This window comes from Phaseolus vulgaris, chromosome 8, assembly GCF_051622355.1.
Source record: "Phaseolus vulgaris cultivar YP4 chromosome 8, ASM5162235v1, whole genome shotgun sequence".
Taxonomy (NCBI): Eukaryota; Viridiplantae; Streptophyta; class Magnoliopsida; order Fabales; family Fabaceae; genus Phaseolus; species Phaseolus vulgaris.
Genome location: NC_143505.1, coordinates 60,206,697 through 60,227,730, shown reverse-complemented (window position 1 = coordinate 60,227,730; position 21,034 = coordinate 60,206,697). Strand labels below are relative to the sequence as shown.

At 32.0% G+C, this 21,034-nt stretch overlaps 2 protein-coding genes and 1 long non-coding RNA gene across 11 annotated transcripts; 2 read left to right on the top strand and 1 right to left on the bottom strand.

Annotated features, from left to right (window-relative positions):
• Nucleotides 1-3,015: 3,015 nt before the first annotated feature.
• LOC137826528 (uncharacterized) lies at nt 3,016-5,662 on the bottom strand. Its single transcript, XR_016515252.1, has 2 exons — nt 5,578-5,662; nt 3,016-5,460 (listed from the first exon to the last, which is right to left on the bottom strand). It is a non-coding gene; the product is annotated as an uncharacterized LOC137826528 (long non-coding RNA).
• On the top strand, nt 3,128-5,425 carry LOC137826526 (CHUP1-like protein). 2 transcript variants are annotated; one of them, XM_068632517.2, is made up of 5 exons: nt 3,128-4,166; nt 4,274-4,590; nt 4,679-4,790; nt 4,953-5,037; nt 5,167-5,425. In XM_068632517.2, exons 1-5 carry the CDS (start codon nt 3,501-3,503, stop codon nt 5,181-5,183), a joined length of 1,197 nt encoding a protein of 398 aa, XP_068488618.1. In that variant the 5' UTR covers nt 3,128-3,500; the 3' UTR covers nt 5,184-5,425. The 2 variants fall into 2 exon arrangements, with proteins under 2 accessions (XP_068488618.1, XP_068488617.1); XM_068632516.2 differs by having other exon boundaries at nt 4,953-5,084.
• A 2,117-nt stretch (nt 5,663-7,779) lies between the features above and the next one.
• Nucleotides 7,780-20,421, top strand: LOC137823858 (6-phosphofructo-2-kinase/fructose-2,6-bisphosphatase). 8 transcript variants are annotated; one of them, XM_068629163.1, is made up of 23 exons: nt 7,780-8,085; nt 8,184-8,247; nt 8,482-8,777; nt 10,322-10,513; nt 11,136-11,318; nt 11,458-11,553; nt 11,810-11,908; nt 12,023-12,052; nt 14,812-14,865; nt 15,663-15,716; nt 15,835-15,912; nt 15,996-16,087; nt 16,175-16,232; nt 16,317-16,391; nt 17,324-17,371; nt 17,604-17,701; nt 19,050-19,125; nt 19,199-19,261; nt 19,353-19,444; nt 19,574-19,642; nt 19,731-19,794; nt 19,879-19,944; nt 20,157-20,421. In XM_068629163.1, exons 1-23 carry the CDS (start codon nt 7,909-7,911, stop codon nt 20,232-20,234), a joined length of 2,202 nt encoding a protein of 733 aa, XP_068485264.1. In that variant the 5' UTR covers nt 7,780-7,908; the 3' UTR covers nt 20,235-20,421. The 8 variants fall into 8 exon arrangements, 6 of the variants coding, with proteins under 6 accessions (XP_068485264.1, XP_090149854.1, XP_068485265.1 ...); XM_090293728.1 differs by having other exon boundaries at nt 7,784-8,085; nt 11,810-11,903; XM_068629164.2 differs by lacking the exon at nt 10,322-10,513 and having other exon boundaries at nt 7,788-8,085.
• The last annotated feature ends 613 nt before the right edge of the window (nt 20,422-21,034 follow it).

Below are 21,034 nucleotides of genomic sequence, written 5' to 3'. Positions count from 1 at the left end.
TTATTAAATTATAAAAATATTAAAATTTGATAATTTTTTTAAAGAATTTTTCTAAATGGTCATAACTTCTAATATATAAAAGTTCAGATTGAGACCCTAAAAGTTACTCGAATTAAATAAGAAATTCAAATTTATTTTTAATTTATAATCTAAATAATTGGTAGTTAAAACCTTAACAGTTAATTAGATATCAATTTAAAAATTATTTAACAATAATATAAATTAATTTAAAAACTATTTTTTTATCTTTAAAATAATCTTTAATTTAGTCACTATAACAATTAATCATTTTTTATTTCTAAAATTAATTTCTACTTTAATATTTTCTTGTTAGTGTTAAACTAACATCAATTACATTTATATTTACCACATTGCTAGTCAGGACTTTTTTCTATCAACTTTTTATTTTTTGTCGACCAAAAAGTTTTCATAGCTGACATTGGGAAAACAATTTTAGTTAATATTGGTTTTTCTAGTCAATATTAGAAAAAATTCTAACAAATTTTTGAAAAAAAAAACATTGATGATGTTGATAAAAACTAATTATTATAAATATCGACAAAAATAAATAACCATATTGTAAATGGCGGTGGATTGCCCAAAAAATCAAACAATATAAATAAAAAAAAATAACTTCTATTAACATCAATAAAAATCCTATATAATTAACATCAACAAACAAATAGTAGTTGTCCTAATATTGGCCTGAAAGTTTTAATTAATATTGATTAAGATAATTGTAACCTATATCATCCAAAAAAATAATAATTATAATTGATATTGTTTAAAAAAAAATGATATGATTCGAAATAACCTGAATTGACCTAAATTGAAAAAAAAATGTGTTTTATATTAGTCAAGATCAAGAAAGTTTTACGTGACATTGATTATGAAACAACTCTAACCTAGAATGAATTATGATACTCAAATCTCAATCAAACCAACAATGTCTTAATCTTAGTCAAATGGATGACTCTCCGACAAAAAATGAATTGAGAATAGATTATGATACACTCTGATACTATGTTAAAAAATGAAATTTAAGTTGAACTCAATTTCTAAGTGAGATTTATATTTAACTTTATATATGTCCAATATATTAAAATATAAAAATTGAATTATTTTCATTATCATATAAAATAGACTTATTAATATGTCATTCATTTAGACTAAGGCAGAATTTAATAAGGCAAAATTTCTTAAGAAAAGTTTTATAACCCAATTTTTGTGAATGAAAAAAAAAATAGAAGGAGAAATGACATGAAAAGTTATCAACTAAGTTTTCCAAAAATATTATTTCACATGAATGTCACAATAACAAAAATAAACAATAACTTTTTTTTTTCTATATATCTTTGTTTCATCAGGAATGGTATATGCACATATTTTTTTGTGGATAAGAAAAATATAGTAAGGTTTGGATATAAAAGATGCAAGGCTGGAAAGTGGGGCTACATAGAAACATTGTTGAAAGTTTCATTATTTTATATCTTAGTCTTCCATGTGTTGACCTAATATTCAACTTCAATGCGTACATGCTAGCCAACTATACACCTCCAACCGCTCAATAAATGTTTACAGAAAATTATAGCTGTTATGGGATCTTCTCAACAATTCCCAAATGCTTCAACACTTCTTCCCTCCTTTTAAGGCTATCTACATATCCACTTTTCATTATTTCTTCTTTCTCCAACTTTCTCTAAGTTCATACTAAATTTTAAATAATGCAACTTTTGTAATGTGTAATGCTGGTGGGAAAATCAGAACAAATTCTCTATCTTTAGTGTAGATACAAAATGAACACTTGTGTAGATAAAAGAAAAATAGAGTAAATAAAATAATGACATTGAAGATTTTTAACGTGAAAAACTTTCTCAACTTGAAAAGTAAAATGTAAAACTCAGAGATCTAATACAGAAAATGTATCCACTATGAAAGAAAATTACAATGTTTGTTTCTTTCAGGATAACACTCAATCTCACCCGACAAAGATGAAATACAATATCTCTCTACCATCTCACTAGGATTTATAATTTTACACTATGGTGGATATCTATTATCTCATTTCTCTTTATGTTGCTCTTCTCCCTTGCTTGTCTTTCTTTTTCCTCACAAGTTTCTTTATATAAAGAATGAGAGGAAGATTTATCACATAAAGAGATAGTGGATAATTAAAGTTTATCACATTTTCAAAAAAGATATAATTCTCAGTCTTTTGAAATGTCCACCATTAAATATATTCAATGGATCAGTTATGAAGATTTATGTTCCCATTGAAAAGAGATTTCTAACATGAGCTACCAACCCCAATAGAAAAAAACACATACGTTGTTTCCTAGAAGTTGGTAGTTTGATGATGAAGAGAAAGGGCATAATTTAATATCTGAATTCTAAGGTTTTGAACGAATACTTTAAGAACAATGTTTCTGATTACTTCCACGTTCTTCACCTAAAGCATAGGACCATGGACTCAGCAGTACCAATCTACATCAATTTCACACTTTCGGTTGTGGAATGGGTAGAAGGTGTGGTGATTTTAAGACCATGGAAGGAGTAGAAAGTAAGAAAAAGAGGCAAGGAGTTCTGAAGGGGCTTTGTGACAACATAATTATTTGAGAAAAAAAAATGTAGATATCATAGGGATCTTATTTGGTATGCTGTAGTTATCACCACCTTTCCTTGTGAACATTTTCACCCTTCCATGAACTTGTCTATAATGGGATACATTTTCCTACCTCCTTTGTCCTCTTTTTTCATTGCTTCACAAGCAAAGAAATAGCCAAATGCCATTCAACTAGAAGAAGGGCACTTCTCAAATGATGAAAACAAGGCAACCATGACCATGGAGCTTGCATCATTCCCCAATGAGATGTAAATATGAAAGAGTTCCATGTAGATAGATAGGTATGTTAGGACTTCAAAACCAGTTTGGTAAATAATAAATCTGAATTGAATAAGAGTCAAGAGTGGAGATGATTCAAAAGTAGAAGTTTATGAGACAAGACAAGCATATACTCACCAAGGCCAAATAACCTCACTCAGCATAGGTGTATGTATCAGTAACCCTCAAAGATATGACACTATAACAAATTAGAAAGCAAGAAATCTCACCCCGAAAAAGATTAATCTAAAATCAAAAGCATTAAAGTAGAGTAAATTTGACCAAAGAGTTTAAGGTTGTACCTAACATGGCACTCTAAGTGCAGCTATCACATACTAGAGCTGCCATCAAGCCCAAGTAATCTCCCATCCCCCATAAAATTTGATACAAAGAAATCATAATGAGTCTTTATAACAAAGTGCATTAAAGTAGTGTGAAATGTCCTAAGCATCCTTATCAAGAACATTGTCCCCCTCATGTCCATAAGGCCATTGGAAGCATTTTCAGGGGCATTCTTGCAGATTTAACTCCTGCATACCAACCTTACTTCAAAAGCAAGACCAAATTTAGAAGAATAACAAGCCATCAAATTGGTAACCATATTATAGCTATCTTTCTGATGAGGGAAGCAGAGACAATGCTACAGGAAGAGAATGAGTCTGAGATCACTTCTCTCAGGAAAAAACTTGAAGTCCACATGGCAAGAGAAGAGTTACTACAGAAGGAAAACCAGGAACTCAGAGAAGAAGTTGGGCGCTTAAAGTCACAGGTAATTTCACTTAAAGCACACAACTTGGAGAGGAAATCAGTTCTATGGAAGAAGATACAGAAATCCATGGATGGCAACAACAATTCAGAGCCAATTCAACTTAAAGCGTCACCAGTTCAGGTAATCACATGTGAAAAGAGTTCATCAGAAAATGCAAATATACATACAAATCCAGATTTTCAAGACTCAGCACTTAGAAAAGACAAACCAGCAATAGCAATAGTACCAGCTCCTCCACCAAGACCTTCTGCAGCCCTCCTTCTTCCTCTGCATAAAAAAGAGAAAGTACTTAAAGTGCAGCCAATAGCACCACCACCACCTCCAACACCACCAAAATTATCACTAGTTGGGCTGAAAGCAGTGCGCCGTGTGCCTGAAGTAACAGAGTTGTATCGTTCCCTTACACGAAAGGATGCTACCATGGAAAACAAAATACATTCCAATGGAATTCCCACAGTTGCTTTCAGCAGAAACATGATTGAGGAAATTGAAAACCGCTCAACATATCTCTCAGCTGTAAGTTTAACCCCAAATTTCTCAATACTCATTTTCATTGGTCAAATTTTTAATGTTGATTAATCTTCATATGTATTTTCATTGATACTATGCACATTCCTGGACAGATAAAATCAGAAGTTCAAAGACAAGGGGAGTTCATCAGTTTCTTAATCAAGGAGGTAGAGTCTGCCTCATTTCCAGATGTTTCTGAGGTGGAAGCATTTGTGAAATGGCTGGATGGGGAACTATCTTCATTGGTGGATGAGAGGTCAGTGCTAAAACATTTTCCTCAGTGGCCAGAACAGAAAGTGGATGCACTGAGGGAAGCAGCTTGCAACTACAGAGATCTGAAGAATCTTGAATCTGAAGTTTCATCCTATGAGGACAATCCCAAGGAGCCATTGTCTCAGACTCTCAGAAAGATACAAGCACTGCAAGACAGGCGAGCATGTACAAAATTTAGAATTTTCATACTAAAACTTTTGAGTAATACATAAAATCAATTGAAAGTGCCACTTTCAAATATGCAGGTTGGAGAGAAGTGTGAGTGCTAAAGAGAGGATGAGGGAAGCTATTAGCAAACGATACAGGAATTTCCATATCCCTTGGGAGTGGATGTTGGACTCAGGCCTTATTGGTCAGGTAGACAGTTGTTTATGCCTTGAGACCATAATATAACACAACTTTTTAAGCTTCAGCCAGAATAGTATGATTTCAATGACCCAAAAAATTCATACCCTCTATGTTATATTAGCATCAAAATGAATTGAAAGTTGAAAGGCTTTATCTTGTTATTGAGTGCAGATGAAGCTAAGTTCATTGAGACTGGCAAAGGAATACATGAAACGGATAAGCAAGGAACTAGAGTCAAATGAAGTTTTGCAGGAAGGTAACCTCTTTGTACAAGGAGTTAAGTTTGCATTCAGAGTACACCAGGTAGAGTAGAGTACAATCCTCATGAAACACCCTTAAGTTAACATTTCCTCTTCTCCAACTCATCAACCACTATGCCTTTCAGTTTGCAGGTGGCTTTGATCCTGAGACCATACAATCATTTCAAGAACTGAAGAAGATTGGTTGTGCTATACCAAGCTATAGTATTCTGATTAAATGCCCCAAACTTGTTAAAACTTGCCACAAACCTCTATCTTAACTTCCATTCTTTTCCCTTAATTATTTGATGTACACACATCAGCAGCGGAATTAAGAAATTGTATATGCTCCTCTCTATGTAATTTCCTACATGCTTTCTTAATTATGCAAGAGATAAATTCTCATTAGAGTCTTCGTGCTTCAGAAAGCAAACCATTCCCTGCATGAACACCATATAATACTCAATATATAGGCTGCACTGCATGATATATATATATATATATATATATATATATATATATATATATATGTGTGTGTGTGTGTGTGTGTATTATACCTATCTGCATCTGCATCTGCATTACAATCAATCATTTTAAGGCACCAAAATAAACTCTATAGCAAGCATATTTTAGATTTGAGTATTTAAGTGTATAGTTAAACATAGAAAGAATGTTAACAATTAATGTAAGATACTGATATGTTAACACCACACAGTAAAATACAGACACTTCATATATTAATAAACTAATGTTTTAATAATATTTTATTTATTTTTTAATGTAAAATATTATTATATTATTAAGAATATTTATTTTTCTGGAGGGCAGTTCTGAGGTAGCTTATCCAAACATCTAAAGAATGTGGTTATTGTTTGTTTGACGTCATCTCGGAACTAGGACACCACGTTTTCTTCGGACATCTTTATGATTTCTTTTCATACGTAAGACGAAAATATTATTTAATTTTTAAAACATATAGTTCGGAATATATAATTTAGAAGATATTTTTTAAATTTAAAAATATTCTTTAATTTAAAATGTATTTTTTAAGAGACATATTTCACATTATAGAATTTGGGAAGGTATTTTTTTATTTATAATTTGAAATGTAATATAAAAAAAAATACATTCTGAAATTCTACAATTTTTAAAAGATATTTTTTTTTATAAAAAGGTATTCTGAATTTTACAATCTAATTTTTTTTTTCAAAATATATATATTTTGAGTTATAGAATAAAAATGTATTTTTGGAAAAATAATATTAATAGAATATAAAGTAAAATTGAGGAAGAAAACAGCATAGGCCATTTATAACATCTGAGAGGGTACTTCATCCAATAAAATAGAAACTTGAGTTTTGTGAAGATCATAAAAGAAGCAACAACCACTTGGATAAATCTCTTGGCTAGTTAATATAAAAGTGTAAAAAAAAAGGTGAGTTGAAGGATCTTGGTGAAATGCCTTATAAATCACTAGAATGCTTGCACCAACTATTTGGATGAATCATTCTTTTAAACTTTATTAATTTAATCCCATTTCTTTATAAACAAGCTAATATAATATAATATTATCTATCAAATTGTATTAACCATGTTACCAGAATGATATATAACATAATCAATGAAACATTAAAATAGTTCCACGTATTTCCTTTAGCAAGATACAAATACGATTCATAAAAATGAAATAACTCACTATTTGCATTATAGATAATTATAGATAGACATTGTTATAACTTACTTGATGGTCGAATTTTTTTTTACAAATTTAGTTTTGACATAGTACTGAGAGTGATTAAAAAAAATGAGAAACAAGTGAAAAAGTGAAATAATGGTTTAAGATTGTAAGATTATAATAATTATGAATTTTTTATTTTATTGTCTACTTAAATTTTGTTTACATGACATTCCATAATATGTCCATACTAATTACTCAATGTAATAAAACCATGTTACCATATAATTCAATTAAAACATCATCAATAAAATTTAATAAATACCAGTGAAAATACAGGCTTGGTATTGTGAATGTTTGATTTTTTTTATAATAATAAATACAATTAAAATTTGTCACATTATTATTATAATAAAAAGTAATTGCTAACATATAAAAGTAAAGTTATACTAAAATATGTATAAGAAATAATTATTTGTTTTTATTATCTATTTATAACAAATATTCATTAAACTACTTGAAAGTGTATATCTTTTTCTTATCTGTCCGATTTTTAAATTTTTTAAACAAATATATATACATAATGCTAAATAAAATTAGTGTTTAGTTTTCATAATTACTTGAAAAATTAATTAAAAATTATTATTAATAACCATTATTATTATTTGTTTATTTTGTAACAAGTAAAAATATTTATCACAATTTTGAAGGTAAAATAATAAGAAAATGTGTAAAATTACTTTGTTATTATTATTCCTTGAGTCTATGAATGTTCAAAACAATGAAGATCAGTTTTTGCAATTGAAAATATGGAGGTAAAAAGTTGTAGAATTTCATTATTTAAAAGACATGCAATTAAAACTAACAAAATTAAACCAATTAACTAAGAAAATGTTAGTTTCCTTCTTAATAGTAATATATTAAAAACCAGCATTATTTATATAATGAATTAAATTAATTTACTGTTTAAAATGTTATTTATTAATTTAAAGGCTAGTATGGTTGTTAATAATATATATTAAATGGGTTTTCAAATCCTCAATTTTTAATTGAATATATATTAAATGTAATAGCATTGGTGACAAAATGTTGTAGGTCCTGTGACACTGCAAAGAAGGCTTGGATAAGGATTTTTTAACACACACATCACCATCTATTCTGTTTTGGTTGCTCCAGCTACGGTTAACAAACTGTCACAAACTCTGAAGAATCAATGGCGGGTGAAAACGAAGAAGAACGAGATGGCCTTAACCATACGCCGTTACGAATCCCCGGATTGCTTTATGTTTCGGTGAAAATGGAGAATCCCAATCTCACTCTCTCCGGAGACCTTCTCCCTCACGTATCAGGCTCTTTCCATTTAGGCCCTTCTTGGGATCCTTCCAAAGCTGTAATTTTAACTCTCACCCATTTCATCATTTCATTCCTTTTATTCTGGGTCTCTCTTAGTTCTTCTTATTCTTGTTGTTTTTGGAGCCAAAATTTCAGCTTTCTATGGAGCGGGAATCCGCGACTGTGTGGGAGTTGAGCTTTGTTGTTCCACCTAATCATGGTAATGTTTCTCACCGGCTTGGTGTTTGCTTTTCATTTTAAATTAGTTGTATACTTGTATGAAGAACTGAGGAAAAGAATAAAAAGTGCAATTTTTTACTCTGAGCATTTGAATGATAGCTTCACTTAGATGGTATTAAGGTATCTCGAAGTTCAGTTTTGGTGATTGTCTTGCTATCGTGAAAGGGTTGCATGAACTGCATTCTGACCTGAAGTGTTGGTTTGGGATTTTCAGAAGCTTTAGAGTTTAAGTTCGTTTTGAAGCCCAAGTGCATCGATAATCCTTGTTTTGTTGAGGAGGGTTCAAGCCGAGTTCTAGTTGGGGGAGCATGGCAAGATGGTGACAGGCTGGCTTTGTTTAGACTTGATAATGATCAAGTTCTTGAGTATCGAGTATTTGTGGAAGCAAAAAGGATATCTCCCTTTGATCTTGCAGCTAGTTGGAGGGCTTATCAGGAGAATTTCCGTCTATCGTCTGTACGCGGGATACCTGATGTCAGCATAAATTCAGAACATCAGACAGGCAGTGAGGTAAGACTCCAATTATCAGTTTTCTTTATGTTTGTGACATTAAGAATCAGGTAGTCTTTAAGAGTCACCTTTTTCTTCATCTTTATTTTGAAATTTAGATGCTAACTTGTAAAAAAATCATTTAATTTCTACTTTACATTAATGAGATCTAATGGAGCGGTGGATGAAATGGAGGAGTGCCTCGAGTTACTTGTGACAAAAAAGGCAATACTCAAGCTTAAAGGAACGCTATAAGACTTGTGATGTCATATGGAACTGAATTATGGGCCATTAGAAGCCAACAGGAAAATAAACTCAGTGGGATAGAGATGAGAAGGTTAGGCTAGATGTGTGGACGTACTAGACAAGATAGGATTAACAATGAATGCATTGGAAATAAAGTTGGGGTAGCACCTGTAGTAGAAACAAATTGGTAGAATCTCATCTTAGGTGGTTTGGCTGTGTGTGGAGATGACTTATAGAAGAAGCCCTAGTAAGGAAAGTAGATTATATGATGGAGGGCAGCTTATGGCTCTTATCACTGGAGGTAGAGGGAAACCAAGAAAAACTATATGTGAAACCATTAAGATGGATGTAGAGGTTTGTAGATTTAGTTCAGTATTGAGCATCATGGTGCTGTTTGATGCGTGTAGCTAACCCCATGTAGTGGGGAAATGCTTGATTTGTTGTTGTTGTAGTATAAATGAGGTCTTAAATCTTGGCTTTGATTTACTGTCTGTTCAGTGTACTTCACTACATTGTAGGTAATTAACTCCCTGCTATAAGGAAGAGTTATTTGAATGTTGTGTCTCTAATGCAGACCACACTGTATGTATTTATACTGATTTACAGAATCAAATACATTAAATTCTTTCCTAATAATCAAGGATCAATGATCCTAATTTCTTAGAATCTGTAATAGCTAATGATTAACAAACTGTGACAGCTAATGACTAATTACATTCTCACAGTAACTAACAGAGAATTCCTTCTCCACTTCTATACCAGAAGTCCTATTTATACAAGGTTGGGGAACTGTCTTCTGTTATAGATTAACGTCCACTAACTCAAAACAGAAAACCTAATTAACAGGCCAAAAGATAGAAAAGGTTTAAATCTCATTTTGCCCCTTCTCCTATATAAAATTTGAAAAGTTTAATTGTATTCAATGGTTCTTGATATCTAACAGTTTCTAACCTTGGTTTGTGTAATAGTCCAACTAATTTCTCCTCTTTTTGATGCGCAATCAATTAATTTCTCATTTTAGCTGAGAGCACACTAGTTATTTATGACTCGGGATTTTTCTTTAATCTCAGCCAATTTTAGTTGTCATTCCCTTCACGGACAGGTAATTTGTTCTGTATAATTTTTCTAATGTGATAGTGCAAAATGGTTATCTCACATTACCAATGTACCATAACTTGTCTGATCATGTATCTCAACTGATGCCCTTTATATGCTACCCTCTTTTCTCTTATTCCAACTCTTGGTTAATACTGTGTATGAAACAACTTTTTTCAAACAATTACCATGTACCTTATGCTTAATTTTTATGTTTTATTCAGAACATCTCATCTGCGAATTTAGAACTTGATCTTGAGCATTATATTGTTCCATCTCCCTCAACTTCTCCAAGTTCAGCACTTGTTTATGCTGCTAACATTACAGAGAATCCCAGATCACTAGGTGGTGGGTCTGCCAGCTTTTCATCTTCCATGGGAGATGACGGTGTTCCTATGATCAATCAACCAGAAACAGTAAAGGCTTAGCTTTCAAATTCACATTTCAAATTCATAATTATACTTTCTAGAATGAATTGTTATTAAAACATGTTAAGATCAGTCCAGAGATATTTTGATGTTACTTTGTTGAATGTTGGTGGTTATTTTGCTATATATTCAGAAGTCTTTTTCCAGATCCAGAAGCTGTGATCGATTTATAGTTGTATTTGCCTTAAAAGACTTTCATTGGTTGAGGATGTAGATTATTTTGTTTTATATATATATATATATATATATATATATGTGTGTGTGTGTGTGTGTTTTCCTTTAATAAGAAGAACTAAAGCTTTTTTTTAAAACTGTTGGAAAGTATATCTCCAGTTTAGAGGAAATATATCCTATTTTTGTGCCAGCTTCTTTGTTGCTAATAATTAGAATTTCATTTGTATATTTTCTGAATTATTTTCCTGTATTACTTGTTTCATGAGTTACAGATTGTAGATCATTATATAACCAACTGGTAACTGCACAAATGATGTTTAAACTACAAAATGTCTCTTGAGGTTATGAGAAAAATAAAAAAGAATCTAGTGGATTATATGGATTCCTGATCATGCAATATATCACATCTAATAGGCTATCTTGATGTTCCAACTAGGTGGAGGAGGTTCATGCATCTGATCAATCTAAGGTGTACCAAAGTCCTGGAATGGTTAAATCGCAGTCTGTGGGAACAATTTCGCATCCGCAAGTTGACAGGGGTGTAGGATTTCCCAGACTTGTAAAATCTTCTAGTTCTAATTCGTTCACTACAAATTTTAATTTGGATCCTGGTACTGAGGTTTGTATAAATGATTTAAAATATTTGTTTTTTTATTTCCATTCCACTAGATTAATGTATGTTGCATCATGCTTTTCAATTGAGGTTATTATTAACAAATAGTTGCTTCTGCTCCCCCACCATTCTGGCTTTATAATAGAATTCAATTCCAGCCGCTGCTGGAGCTGTTGCAGCTGCTGCGATTGCTGATCAGATGCTAGGTCCCAAGGAGCATAGGCATTTGGCGATTGTCATGGTAATTCTTGCTTGAGTATTAATTGCTTGTAAACCTTTTTAGCAACACTTTGTTATCAATTTGCTTTGGGATTTGAGTTGAAGTTTTGAGTGTGATTCAAAATGAGACTATTAACTTGTTGGGATAAACTACTTCATAAGTATATAACTCGAGAAGTTAGTATTTAAGGAATAAAATGCCATGTTCCCATTTTCATCTGATTACAAAAATAAAATATTCGAAAATGAATAATTTCTTACCAGCTTCTTTTTCATAGGTGAGTTTGCCAGCTCGAGGCAAGACTTACACTGCAGCTAAACTTACAAGATATCTTCGATGGTTAGGTCATAATACAAAACACTTCAATGTTGGTAAGGTTGTTCACATTCTTGACTCATCGTCCTTAGTAATCAATAGTCTTGTTGTATCTAATGGAATACAGGAAATATTTTAAGTGTGAATTTAACACACTTATGTTTCATTTGTGCAGTATCGTCGCCTTAAGCATGGTTCCAGTCAGGTAAACTTAATGTAGTAGAATTAATTGAAAAGTTTATGCTTTATCATGTATTGTTTATCTACATTATATTGAGTGTGAAATAGTTTAGACCTAATTCAATCCTACAAAATTGGCTTGTAAGAGGAGGATTGTCCTCATTTATATATTGTATTTTGGTAGTAGCCATGGAGGAAGAACCCTTGAAAGAAGAGTTTTTCTCCTATAAGTGTGTGTCTCAAGTGTAGAAATAGCTGAAAATTTGGTTTTAAAGTTTTTCTTTTGTAGGAATTGGGCCTTTCCAACGATGGAGTGTAGAAAGAGACTCTTAAGCTCTCAAATAAATGAACGCTTAAGCATTCATTGAAACTTGTTCATTTTCTTCTCAGGTTTGGCTTGAGCTGCCCCAAATGGGTAACCTTAAGCCCAAACAACAAACTTCATTTTCTCTATTTTGATGTCCATGAAAGCTCTATCGTCCTTTGAAATTTGATCCATCAAAACTAACAAAAAATAACAAAGATCAAGTACAAGAGGAAATCTAAATTAAATTTGAACTTAAAGAACAATTTATTCAAAACTGAATCAAGATGAGTCTAGTTCAGTTGTTGAGCAGAGTACGTGAGTTGTTGTAAGCTCCTTGACATGTTTTCAATTCTTGTATGTAAAAAACGATTAAAAGAAGGACAATTAAAGTTCAAAAGCATAAGAGATGTCAAATAATTGCATCCAAAGTACTCTAAAAAGTATGTATAGATGACAACTATCACCACATTGCAATCAAAACAGTTTACTTGATATTTTTCTTTGGCCTCAATTGGTTGCTGTATCTACATTTCTTTTTGCTTCAGTTCACAGCATGCGGGTAAAAATTTGTGTAATTGTTTTTATTAATGTTACATGTATTTTTTATTACATAATGTATTGTACTGATTGTTATAAAAATTTATATGGTTTATGTTAGTATAGATTGTAGAGGATTTGGAAGTGGAAAATAATTCCAGTTTGTAAGAATTCTTTATCTAGAGATTGTTATTTTTCTGAATTTTAACGAGTGACATGTATGGGTTCTGATAGTTGATTTTGAGGATGCGATAATTTAAGTTTAACTAAGATGAAGGTACGTAGTTGGTTAAGTTCAACTGGCAGCATGTTTATTCTCTGAACTATGACAGTATGACAGCTAATGACAGCCGAGGATATTTACAATTTACTATACTTAATAATCTCTCTAAATACCCATAACTATTTGTTAAGCACTTAAGAACTTGGGAAACTCACCCTTAAAAGTTAGATATTAAGGGAAATAACCAAACACTTAAATACTCCATCTAGCATGTCATACTTCTCCACATGGGACTTAGACACCCATATGCACTACAAGAAAATTATTAAATTAAAAACAATTTTAGAGACAAAAAATAATTAGTCACTATGTTGACTAAATTAGATATTATTTAAAGATTAAAAAAATTATTGGTATCTAAAGTAGTTTCTATTATTAATAAATAGTTTCTAAATTGTTATCCAATTAGCTACCAAGGTTTTAGGTACCAATTTAATAATAGTTAAAACCTTGGTAGCTAATTAAATATCAATTTAGAAACTATTTATTAATAATAAAAATTATTTTAGATACCAATAATTTTTTTAGTCTCTAAAATAATATCTAATTTAGTGATTAATTATTTTTTTTCTCTCAAATTGATTTCTATTTAATGATTTTCTTGTAGTGATGTAAAGTGAAATAAATAGGGAGTTGGAAGGGGATAAGGCAGCTTTGAATGGATGATGGTTTGAATATTGTGAATGAGAGGTCAACACAAGCATTCTCCTCTTCTTGGCTGTTGGTTTTCTCCAAAAATAAAAGGAAATAAAACTAACGTACCCAGTGTCAAAAGGCTCCTCGCTCATGTATGGGAGAGAGCATTGTATGCATCCTTACCCTTGCATATGCAAAGAGGTTGTTTCTCGATTTGAATCCATGACCAGTTGGTCACCAAGGCACAACATTACTGCTAAGTTAGGTCTTGCTGTCAAACAAAGTTACTTCAAAGAAAAAAAGATGGAAGACTGGAGGATGACATGGTTGATTTTTAACCAAGATTAATGAAGAAACTAGAATTTTAGGATGAAATAAATCTCAGTTCTACGATAATTTATTTAGGGAATGCTTTGATTATAAAAATTAATGAAATAAATAAGAATAGAAATGATCAAGGTTCATTTGCTTTGAACACAACTGTAGTGTAAAATTTTCAGGTTGTTACACCATAAGAGGAGATTCCAAACAGACATAGTTATTTAGGGCTTTTGGTGTTCTGTAATGTGATCAGTGATTGGGCTGAAACAACTGTAATATCATGATATGTAATGTTGCCAACACTATGGCTTCTCAGTGGCAGAAAATGAACCTGACTTAGATCATTGGGAAAATGTGACCAAAACGTAGGGTTACTGTTTCCTTGTGCTAAACTTAAAAATACTGCACACTGAACTGTAAAAATTAAAGATGGGGAAGGGGGTTAGCACTGGCCTATATTCTGGTAAAATAATATTGGGGCATTACCCTAAAAATAGTTGTCAAATCTAGCATCAGCGTTTCTGTGATATAATATAATCTCTCATACATTGCAATGCCACATCTTTTAAATTGTGAACATCACATGATCACTATGGGGTGCTCGATTTTCTCTTTTATGTTAGTTTCATTCTTGGAATTATGATGTTACTGCATTACTTTCCAGGAAAATTTACAATTCACATCATATTCTTCTGTGCAGTTTGCTGATTTCTTTCGAGCTGACAATCCTGAAGGTGTGGAGGCACGCAATGAGGTAACTTCTGGCCAACAAAATTTTTATTTGAATATGTGAAAGAGTACTTTATACTGATTGTTTATACTTAGATTGTAATTAGGGTGCATTTGGAAGAGCTTATTTACCGTTAAACTACAGGAATAACAGATGAATTGGGTAATACAAAGGTTTTATCAGTGACATATCTGGAAGATTGAAATCATGAAAGAGAATGAACAACATGAGTCCTGACACTTGAATCAATGGTCCATCTACCTTTAAACAAATTATTGATAGAAATAGTAGAAAAACTAAACCATTGAAAAAGTGATTACCATCTAGAGTAGACATAATCATACCACTAGGAACAGTCAACCGCGAGACATTACAGTTTCATTCATGATATCCATGGGAGAAAACCAAAAAAATTATTGGAATGAATGCAGAAAAATCACTTCTTATACCATATCAAGGGAAAAATAATTCATTGAATCAAGATGATATTACATATAAGAGAGAGCTATATATAATAGCAATGTAGTAACAAAATAAGATATAATATCTATTATATCTAGAAAACAAAATAACTGATAACATATAATATCTATTATATCTAATTATATTTAATTCTAATAGATAGAGATGCATATGCTTAAAATAGTGCCTCAACTATACCATGTACTCCATGTTTAAATACAACAATATGTTTTTATTATACTAAATGTTGAGATATGTACACTGAACCTACCAATTTGTCATATAGATGATTCTGGTATTGTTAGCTCCTTGTAATCCTTTCTCTATGTACATAGTTTTAATATATCATGTACTACTAGGTAGCGAAGCTGGCATTTGAAGATATGATATCTTGGATGCAAGAAGGGGGCCAGGTATATTCATTATTTTTTAGATAACTTTGTTACTTTAAGCCTTCTTTCAAGGTTTTTTTTTTTTTTTTTTTTCTTTCAAGGTTTGCTTTTTTTGGCTTAAGTTTTAGTTTGGATTTAGGTTGGGATATTTGATGCCACAAACAGTAGCAAGCAGCGAAGAAACATGCTGATGAGACTGGCTGAAGGCAGATGCAAGGTAGATGGGTACAGCCATACATACAATATGAAAATAATTTAGTTTTGAACTCTTCTTATATATCCTTGCATTTTTTGTCACAGATCATTTTTTTGGAAACAATATGCAATGATGTAGATGTAATTGAGAGGAATATACGCTTTAAAATTCAGCAAAGCCCTGACTATGCCGAAGTGTAATGTTTCGTATAAAACTAGTGACATCTTATCTTAATGAGTATGTGGAATTGTAGTTACATACACAATTAGCTTTTCTTTTGCAGACCAGATTTTGAGGCAGGGTTGCGAGACTTCAAAGAACGTGTAGCCAATTATGAGAAGGTAAGTGTTTCATATTTACTTTAAATTTTAATGGCTATTTAAGGTGAGCTTTTTGTTTTAAGTAATGTTGATTTCATGTACTAGGTTTATGAGACAGTAGAAGAAGGATCTTACATAAAAATGATTGACATGGCCAGTGGACATGGAGGGCAAATACAAGTAAGTTTTACATTTAGTTGTCATTCTATGTGGCAAAACTGAACCATTTTACACATGCCATTGTCTAGTTTGCTAGTATTGCTAGTTTGATAATTGATGATATGCATCATGCATGTTTATTGTCCATATAGTAGCTTTTGTTTGGGTTAGTAATAAATAGATTCCAATAGTTTAACTAGATGTAAAACCTTGGTGTGGAAAAAGGCATGGTTTCACTTTCACCTCCAGATTTAAATAGCTTATAACTATTTTATCCTTGAGTCCACTTTGTGCTTTTCGTAATTATTATTTAATCGTTCCCTCCAAGTGTATAATTGAAGGTGTGATTGTTCTTCAAAGAATCAGTGTTAGAAAAGCATGTTACTACCATATGGATGCATTATGTTTATATAGATCACTTATTTGTAGTATCTGAATTATACTATCGGTAAACTAGAAAAGATTCATTACTCACCTCTAAACTGTGTTGAGTGACAAACTCACATTAGAAACGGACAGAGTTAGGCTCTAAAATATGTATTGAACCCTGGGCATCTTGGTTGACCAGTCTGTGATACCATGTCAAGGAACCACCCAATCTAAAAGTTATGCCAAGTAGTAAGGTGTGTATATAAACTGTGTTGTAAATTAAATTATACCATGAGTTCAAATTGCTGGGAGTGGAACTTGAAGGGAGGAACAAAATGTGGCATATTACCATAGCCATATACTTTATGATAAAATGTAAGTCACTTGTCTGTTGTTTAAGGACAGATGATAGTAAAAAACTTGCTCTGTTGAAAAAACTATTGGGAGGCTGCTCTAATATTCTAGAATTTCCTGTTGCAAGTATTTGTGCATCTCCTTGAATTTTTCCATAACCATTTACAAACATGGTTTACAGTGTGACTTTAATTTGTTAATGATCCACAAATTCTATCTTTTTGTTTTAGGTGAACAATATCAGTGGCTACCTACCTGGTCGGATAGTCTTTTTCTTGGTAAGTTTCTTAGAAGAAAGTAGTTAATAACAGTCAAAGCTTTTAACACACTGAAAAGTAAAACAAATGATCAAGTTAATTATAATACTTAACCCAGTAAGACAATATTGAAAAATGTCATAGACCAACTTTTGCTAATGGTTTTTTCTTGAACATTAAGCATATGCCTTCAGCAAATGCTTCTGCAAATCGCTTGTTAGCTTTCTATTAATGATTTGTTATTATCATGCAGGTTAATACACATCTTACACCCCGCCCAATATTACTTACCCGGCATGGAGAAAGTCGGTTTAATGTGAGAGGCAGAATTGGAGGAGACTCTGCATTAAGGTATATTCTAATATTTGGGTTCTATCTCTATTTAGTGTAGTGTTTATATTAATGAGGACACAGGCTTAGAAAAAGGTAGTGTAGGAATGAAAATATTAGTTCTCATTTCTGTTCTGTTTATAAGAGGAACTGTTAGAATACTAAGAATCTAAATTATTTTTCTGTTACCAGTCTTGTTTTGATAAATCTTATTTTGGCTTCTTGTTGTAGTAGATGTACTACACTTGTACATGAACTAGAATATTAGTTTAAAGAGGAGTATAAGGTCAAATTTTTTATTTCACATCGCAATTATTCAAAGTCTTATTATTTAATACCCTCTTTTCTACTTTGCATAAGACCCCCAAAGTTATGGAAGGAACCTTTATGTTCCTTTTAGTAATATTTTTCCTACTCTCAATTGTTGAAATTAATATTGATCCCCTCCTTCCATTTGGTGGCTTTCTAAGAAGCCAAAACTGGGATATATTATAGCTTATTTGCCACTGGTGGGTCAGGTTGGGTTAAAGATGATCCTGATTGTTCTTGGTAACTTCTTTTTAGTATTGTGGAAGTCGCACCATGATATTTATCTTAGTGTTTAGGGTTTAGGGTTTATCTTGGTGTAAATGATTGTTGGCACAAATGGTTCTAATGGAAAATATAAGAAATAGGAGAGAAACAACTATGTTATGGTTCATCTGAGATGTCTTGACAGTGTAGTTGACAGTACCTCAAAAAATAGATTGATAATGATTGGAGATGTTTTTGTATTGGAAAGGAATGAAGCTGAAAAGATGTTCTGACAAGATAGATGACCAATTGGAAAGAATAAAAGTCCTTAGATGATTATTGTCGTAAAGTTCTTGTTTATTTCTCTGGCATTGTTAGGCAATGTCCTTATTGTTTATGACTGATTAAGCACAGTTTGGCCTTGTGTATTAGTGAAAACGAAAGGCTTGGTTGTGAGCATTTGTTCAGACAAAAAATGATTTTTAATTAAAAAATATTTAGAAAAAACGTGATAATAATTATATAAGCTTTTCCCGAATGAAAAACTCTGAACTTGGTGCTGTTATCTAAAGCTAAACAGTTCTGAAAAAGCTCTATAAAAAGCTATTTTACACAATTGTTTTTAAAAGCTGCAACTAAAGGGCCATAATTCTTGGCTTTTTTTTGTCTTGCTATGGCATATCTTTTTGGTACTTAAGGATACATCTCATCTTTAAAAAGTATTAGCTTTTCGGTATTACGTTGTTTCTTTCTTCTTGGTAGGGGTTCTCTTTGTAGTACTACTATGTTTGGGTTAACAAGAATTGCTATGAATTTCTTGTGCCTAACTGGAACACAATGCAATTTGTTTCAACAGTGAGGCTGGAGAACTTTATAAGAAGAAGCTTGCTAAATTTGTAGAAAAGCGTCTGAAATCAGAACGAGCTGCTTGTGTAAGCTTGTAATAAATATATGTGCAAATATTAAAATGATAAATGATTTGTGATGTTTGTGACTGGTGTCTAGATATGGACTAGTACGCTGCAGAGAACAATTTTAACAGCAGGACCAATTGTTGGATTTCCCAAGGTTAGTCTCATCCTTAAGTCAGAAAACATGAATTCACAGAAGTATATATTACTAAATGCTCCCGCACTTTCTAATTTTATCTATATGTTAGATACAATGGCGTGCACTTGATGAGATAAATGCTGGTGTGTGTGATGGCATGACATACGAAGAGATCAAGAAGAACATGCCAGGGGAGTACGAGTATGTTGCAAACTGTAATCTTTCTATTTTCCAGTTGAAAAAGCCTTTGCTTGGTGAGATGGCAATGCTGTTTAAAAATGTTTTCATGTGACCATTGTTATTTATTTTATTTTGCTTTTTCTGCTACAGATCACGCAGTAAGGACAAGCTTAGGTATCGTTATCCTCGTGGGGAATCTTACTTGGATGTTATTCAAAGGTTGATGCATTACTTCTTTTATCATTATTTAGTTCCAAACCAAACTAGTACTGTTTTGTGTAAATAACTTGTATTTATAATAATGCAGGTTAGAACCTGTAATTATTGAGCTTGAGCGGCAAAGGGCACCTGTTGTTGTGATATCTCACCAGGTTTTTCATATAACTTTGATGTAAACTTGCCCATTTATATGCTCTATGGTTGATTGGTTTTAACTCTTGAGTTTCTCATTACAGGCAGTTCTGAGGGCATTATATGCTTATTTTACTGACAGGCCTTTGAAAGAAATTCCAGAAATTGTGGTAATATATTCATACTTAGCTGAAAGTGAAAGATGGAGTTGATGCAAAAGCTCCATCGAGTTCATGACTAATATTGAAGAAATGAACTCTAGTAATTTTGTGTTAGAAGAAAAGAATTTGTGTTAGGTTCACCATCTCATTTTGTGAAAAGTTTGTGTGGATCATGAATTTGCATAAGATATCTAACATATCTGAGGTTTGCTCATTTGCAGGTGCCCCTCCATACAATAATAGAGATACACTTGGGAGTTACAGGTGTGGAAGAGAAAAGATACAAACTAATGGACTGAAAGAATAACTGGAGGAGAGAAGAATCTGGAGAGATAGAATAGATTTAAGTGAACATTTTTGGTTTTATATGATAAAAAATAACTATTATCATGTATATTGTTAAATTCTGAAACCCCTTTTAATAATTTTGATGAGCATCCTTAGTTTCCAGTTTGGAGAATTATAAACAATAATTCCTCAAACAAATCCTGTTGTTTGGTTACATTCTGCATATCCCTTGCATGGCTGAAATTGAAATGCTAAAATTATTACAATCGGGTTCTGAATGAATTTAAGAAGCTGGAACATTTGAAAACATATCATTGAGTGATTAATAATAATAAAATATTCATTTGAGGGAAGAAAAATAGAGCAGGTGCTATGATTTCCAAGTCCAAAAATCCTGTGAATTATTGGTAATGCAGTATGGCAAGAGGACCTTTTGCATGCCTATACTGTAACCACTCTAAAAACTGAAAAAGGGATCTCCATTGCTGGAAACATGCAACAAAATATGGTGGAATCTAAGCAAAGATCTTCTACTGCTATCAACAGCTGACTGCTAGCTGTGGTAGGGTGGTCAAAGAAAAAGAAAAAAAAAGGAGCCCCTATAGAGTGTATGGTTCCATTCACATGGGACCCCTGAACTCTGGTTGATCTCTTTAAAACAGTAGTTGGGGTCCCGCAATATACCCTACCAAACCCAAACAACACAGCGCCCCCTCTAATATTGTCAAAGTTCTAATAAATGCATGAAAGCCCCTATAAAGAAAATGAGTAATGTGAAAGTGAAGAAATTGTGGAGGGGGGTGCCTCTTTT

What these genes read in the sequence shown, in the direction of transcription:
- LOC137826526 (XM_068632516.2), top strand. Translation starts at nt 3,501, where the DNA reads ATGAGGGAAGCAGAGACAATGCTACAGGAAGAGAATGAGTCTGAGATC. An exon ending in GCTCAACATATCTCTCAGCT is followed by an intron (nt 4,167 to 4,273) that starts GTAAGTTTAACC and finishes ATTCCTGGACAG; the next exon opens with ATAAAATCAGAAGTTCAAAG. An exon ending in TTGCATTCAGAGTACACCAG is followed by an intron (nt 5,085 to 5,166) that starts GTAGAGTAGAGT and finishes TATGCCTTTCAG; the next exon opens with TTTGCAGGTGGCTTTGATCC.
- LOC137823858 (XM_068629163.1), top strand. Translation starts at nt 7,909, where the DNA reads ATGGCGGGTGAAAACGAAGAAGAACGAGATGGCCTTAACCATACGCCG. An exon ending in AACACTTCAATGTTGGTAAG is followed by an intron (nt 11,909 to 12,022) that starts GTTGTTCACATT and finishes TCATTTGTGCAG; the next exon opens with TATCGTCGCCTTAAGCATGG. An exon ending in TTGTTGTGATATCTCACCAG is followed by an intron (nt 19,795 to 19,878) that starts GTTTTTCATATA and finishes TTCTCATTACAG; the next exon opens with GCAGTTCTGAGGGCATTATA.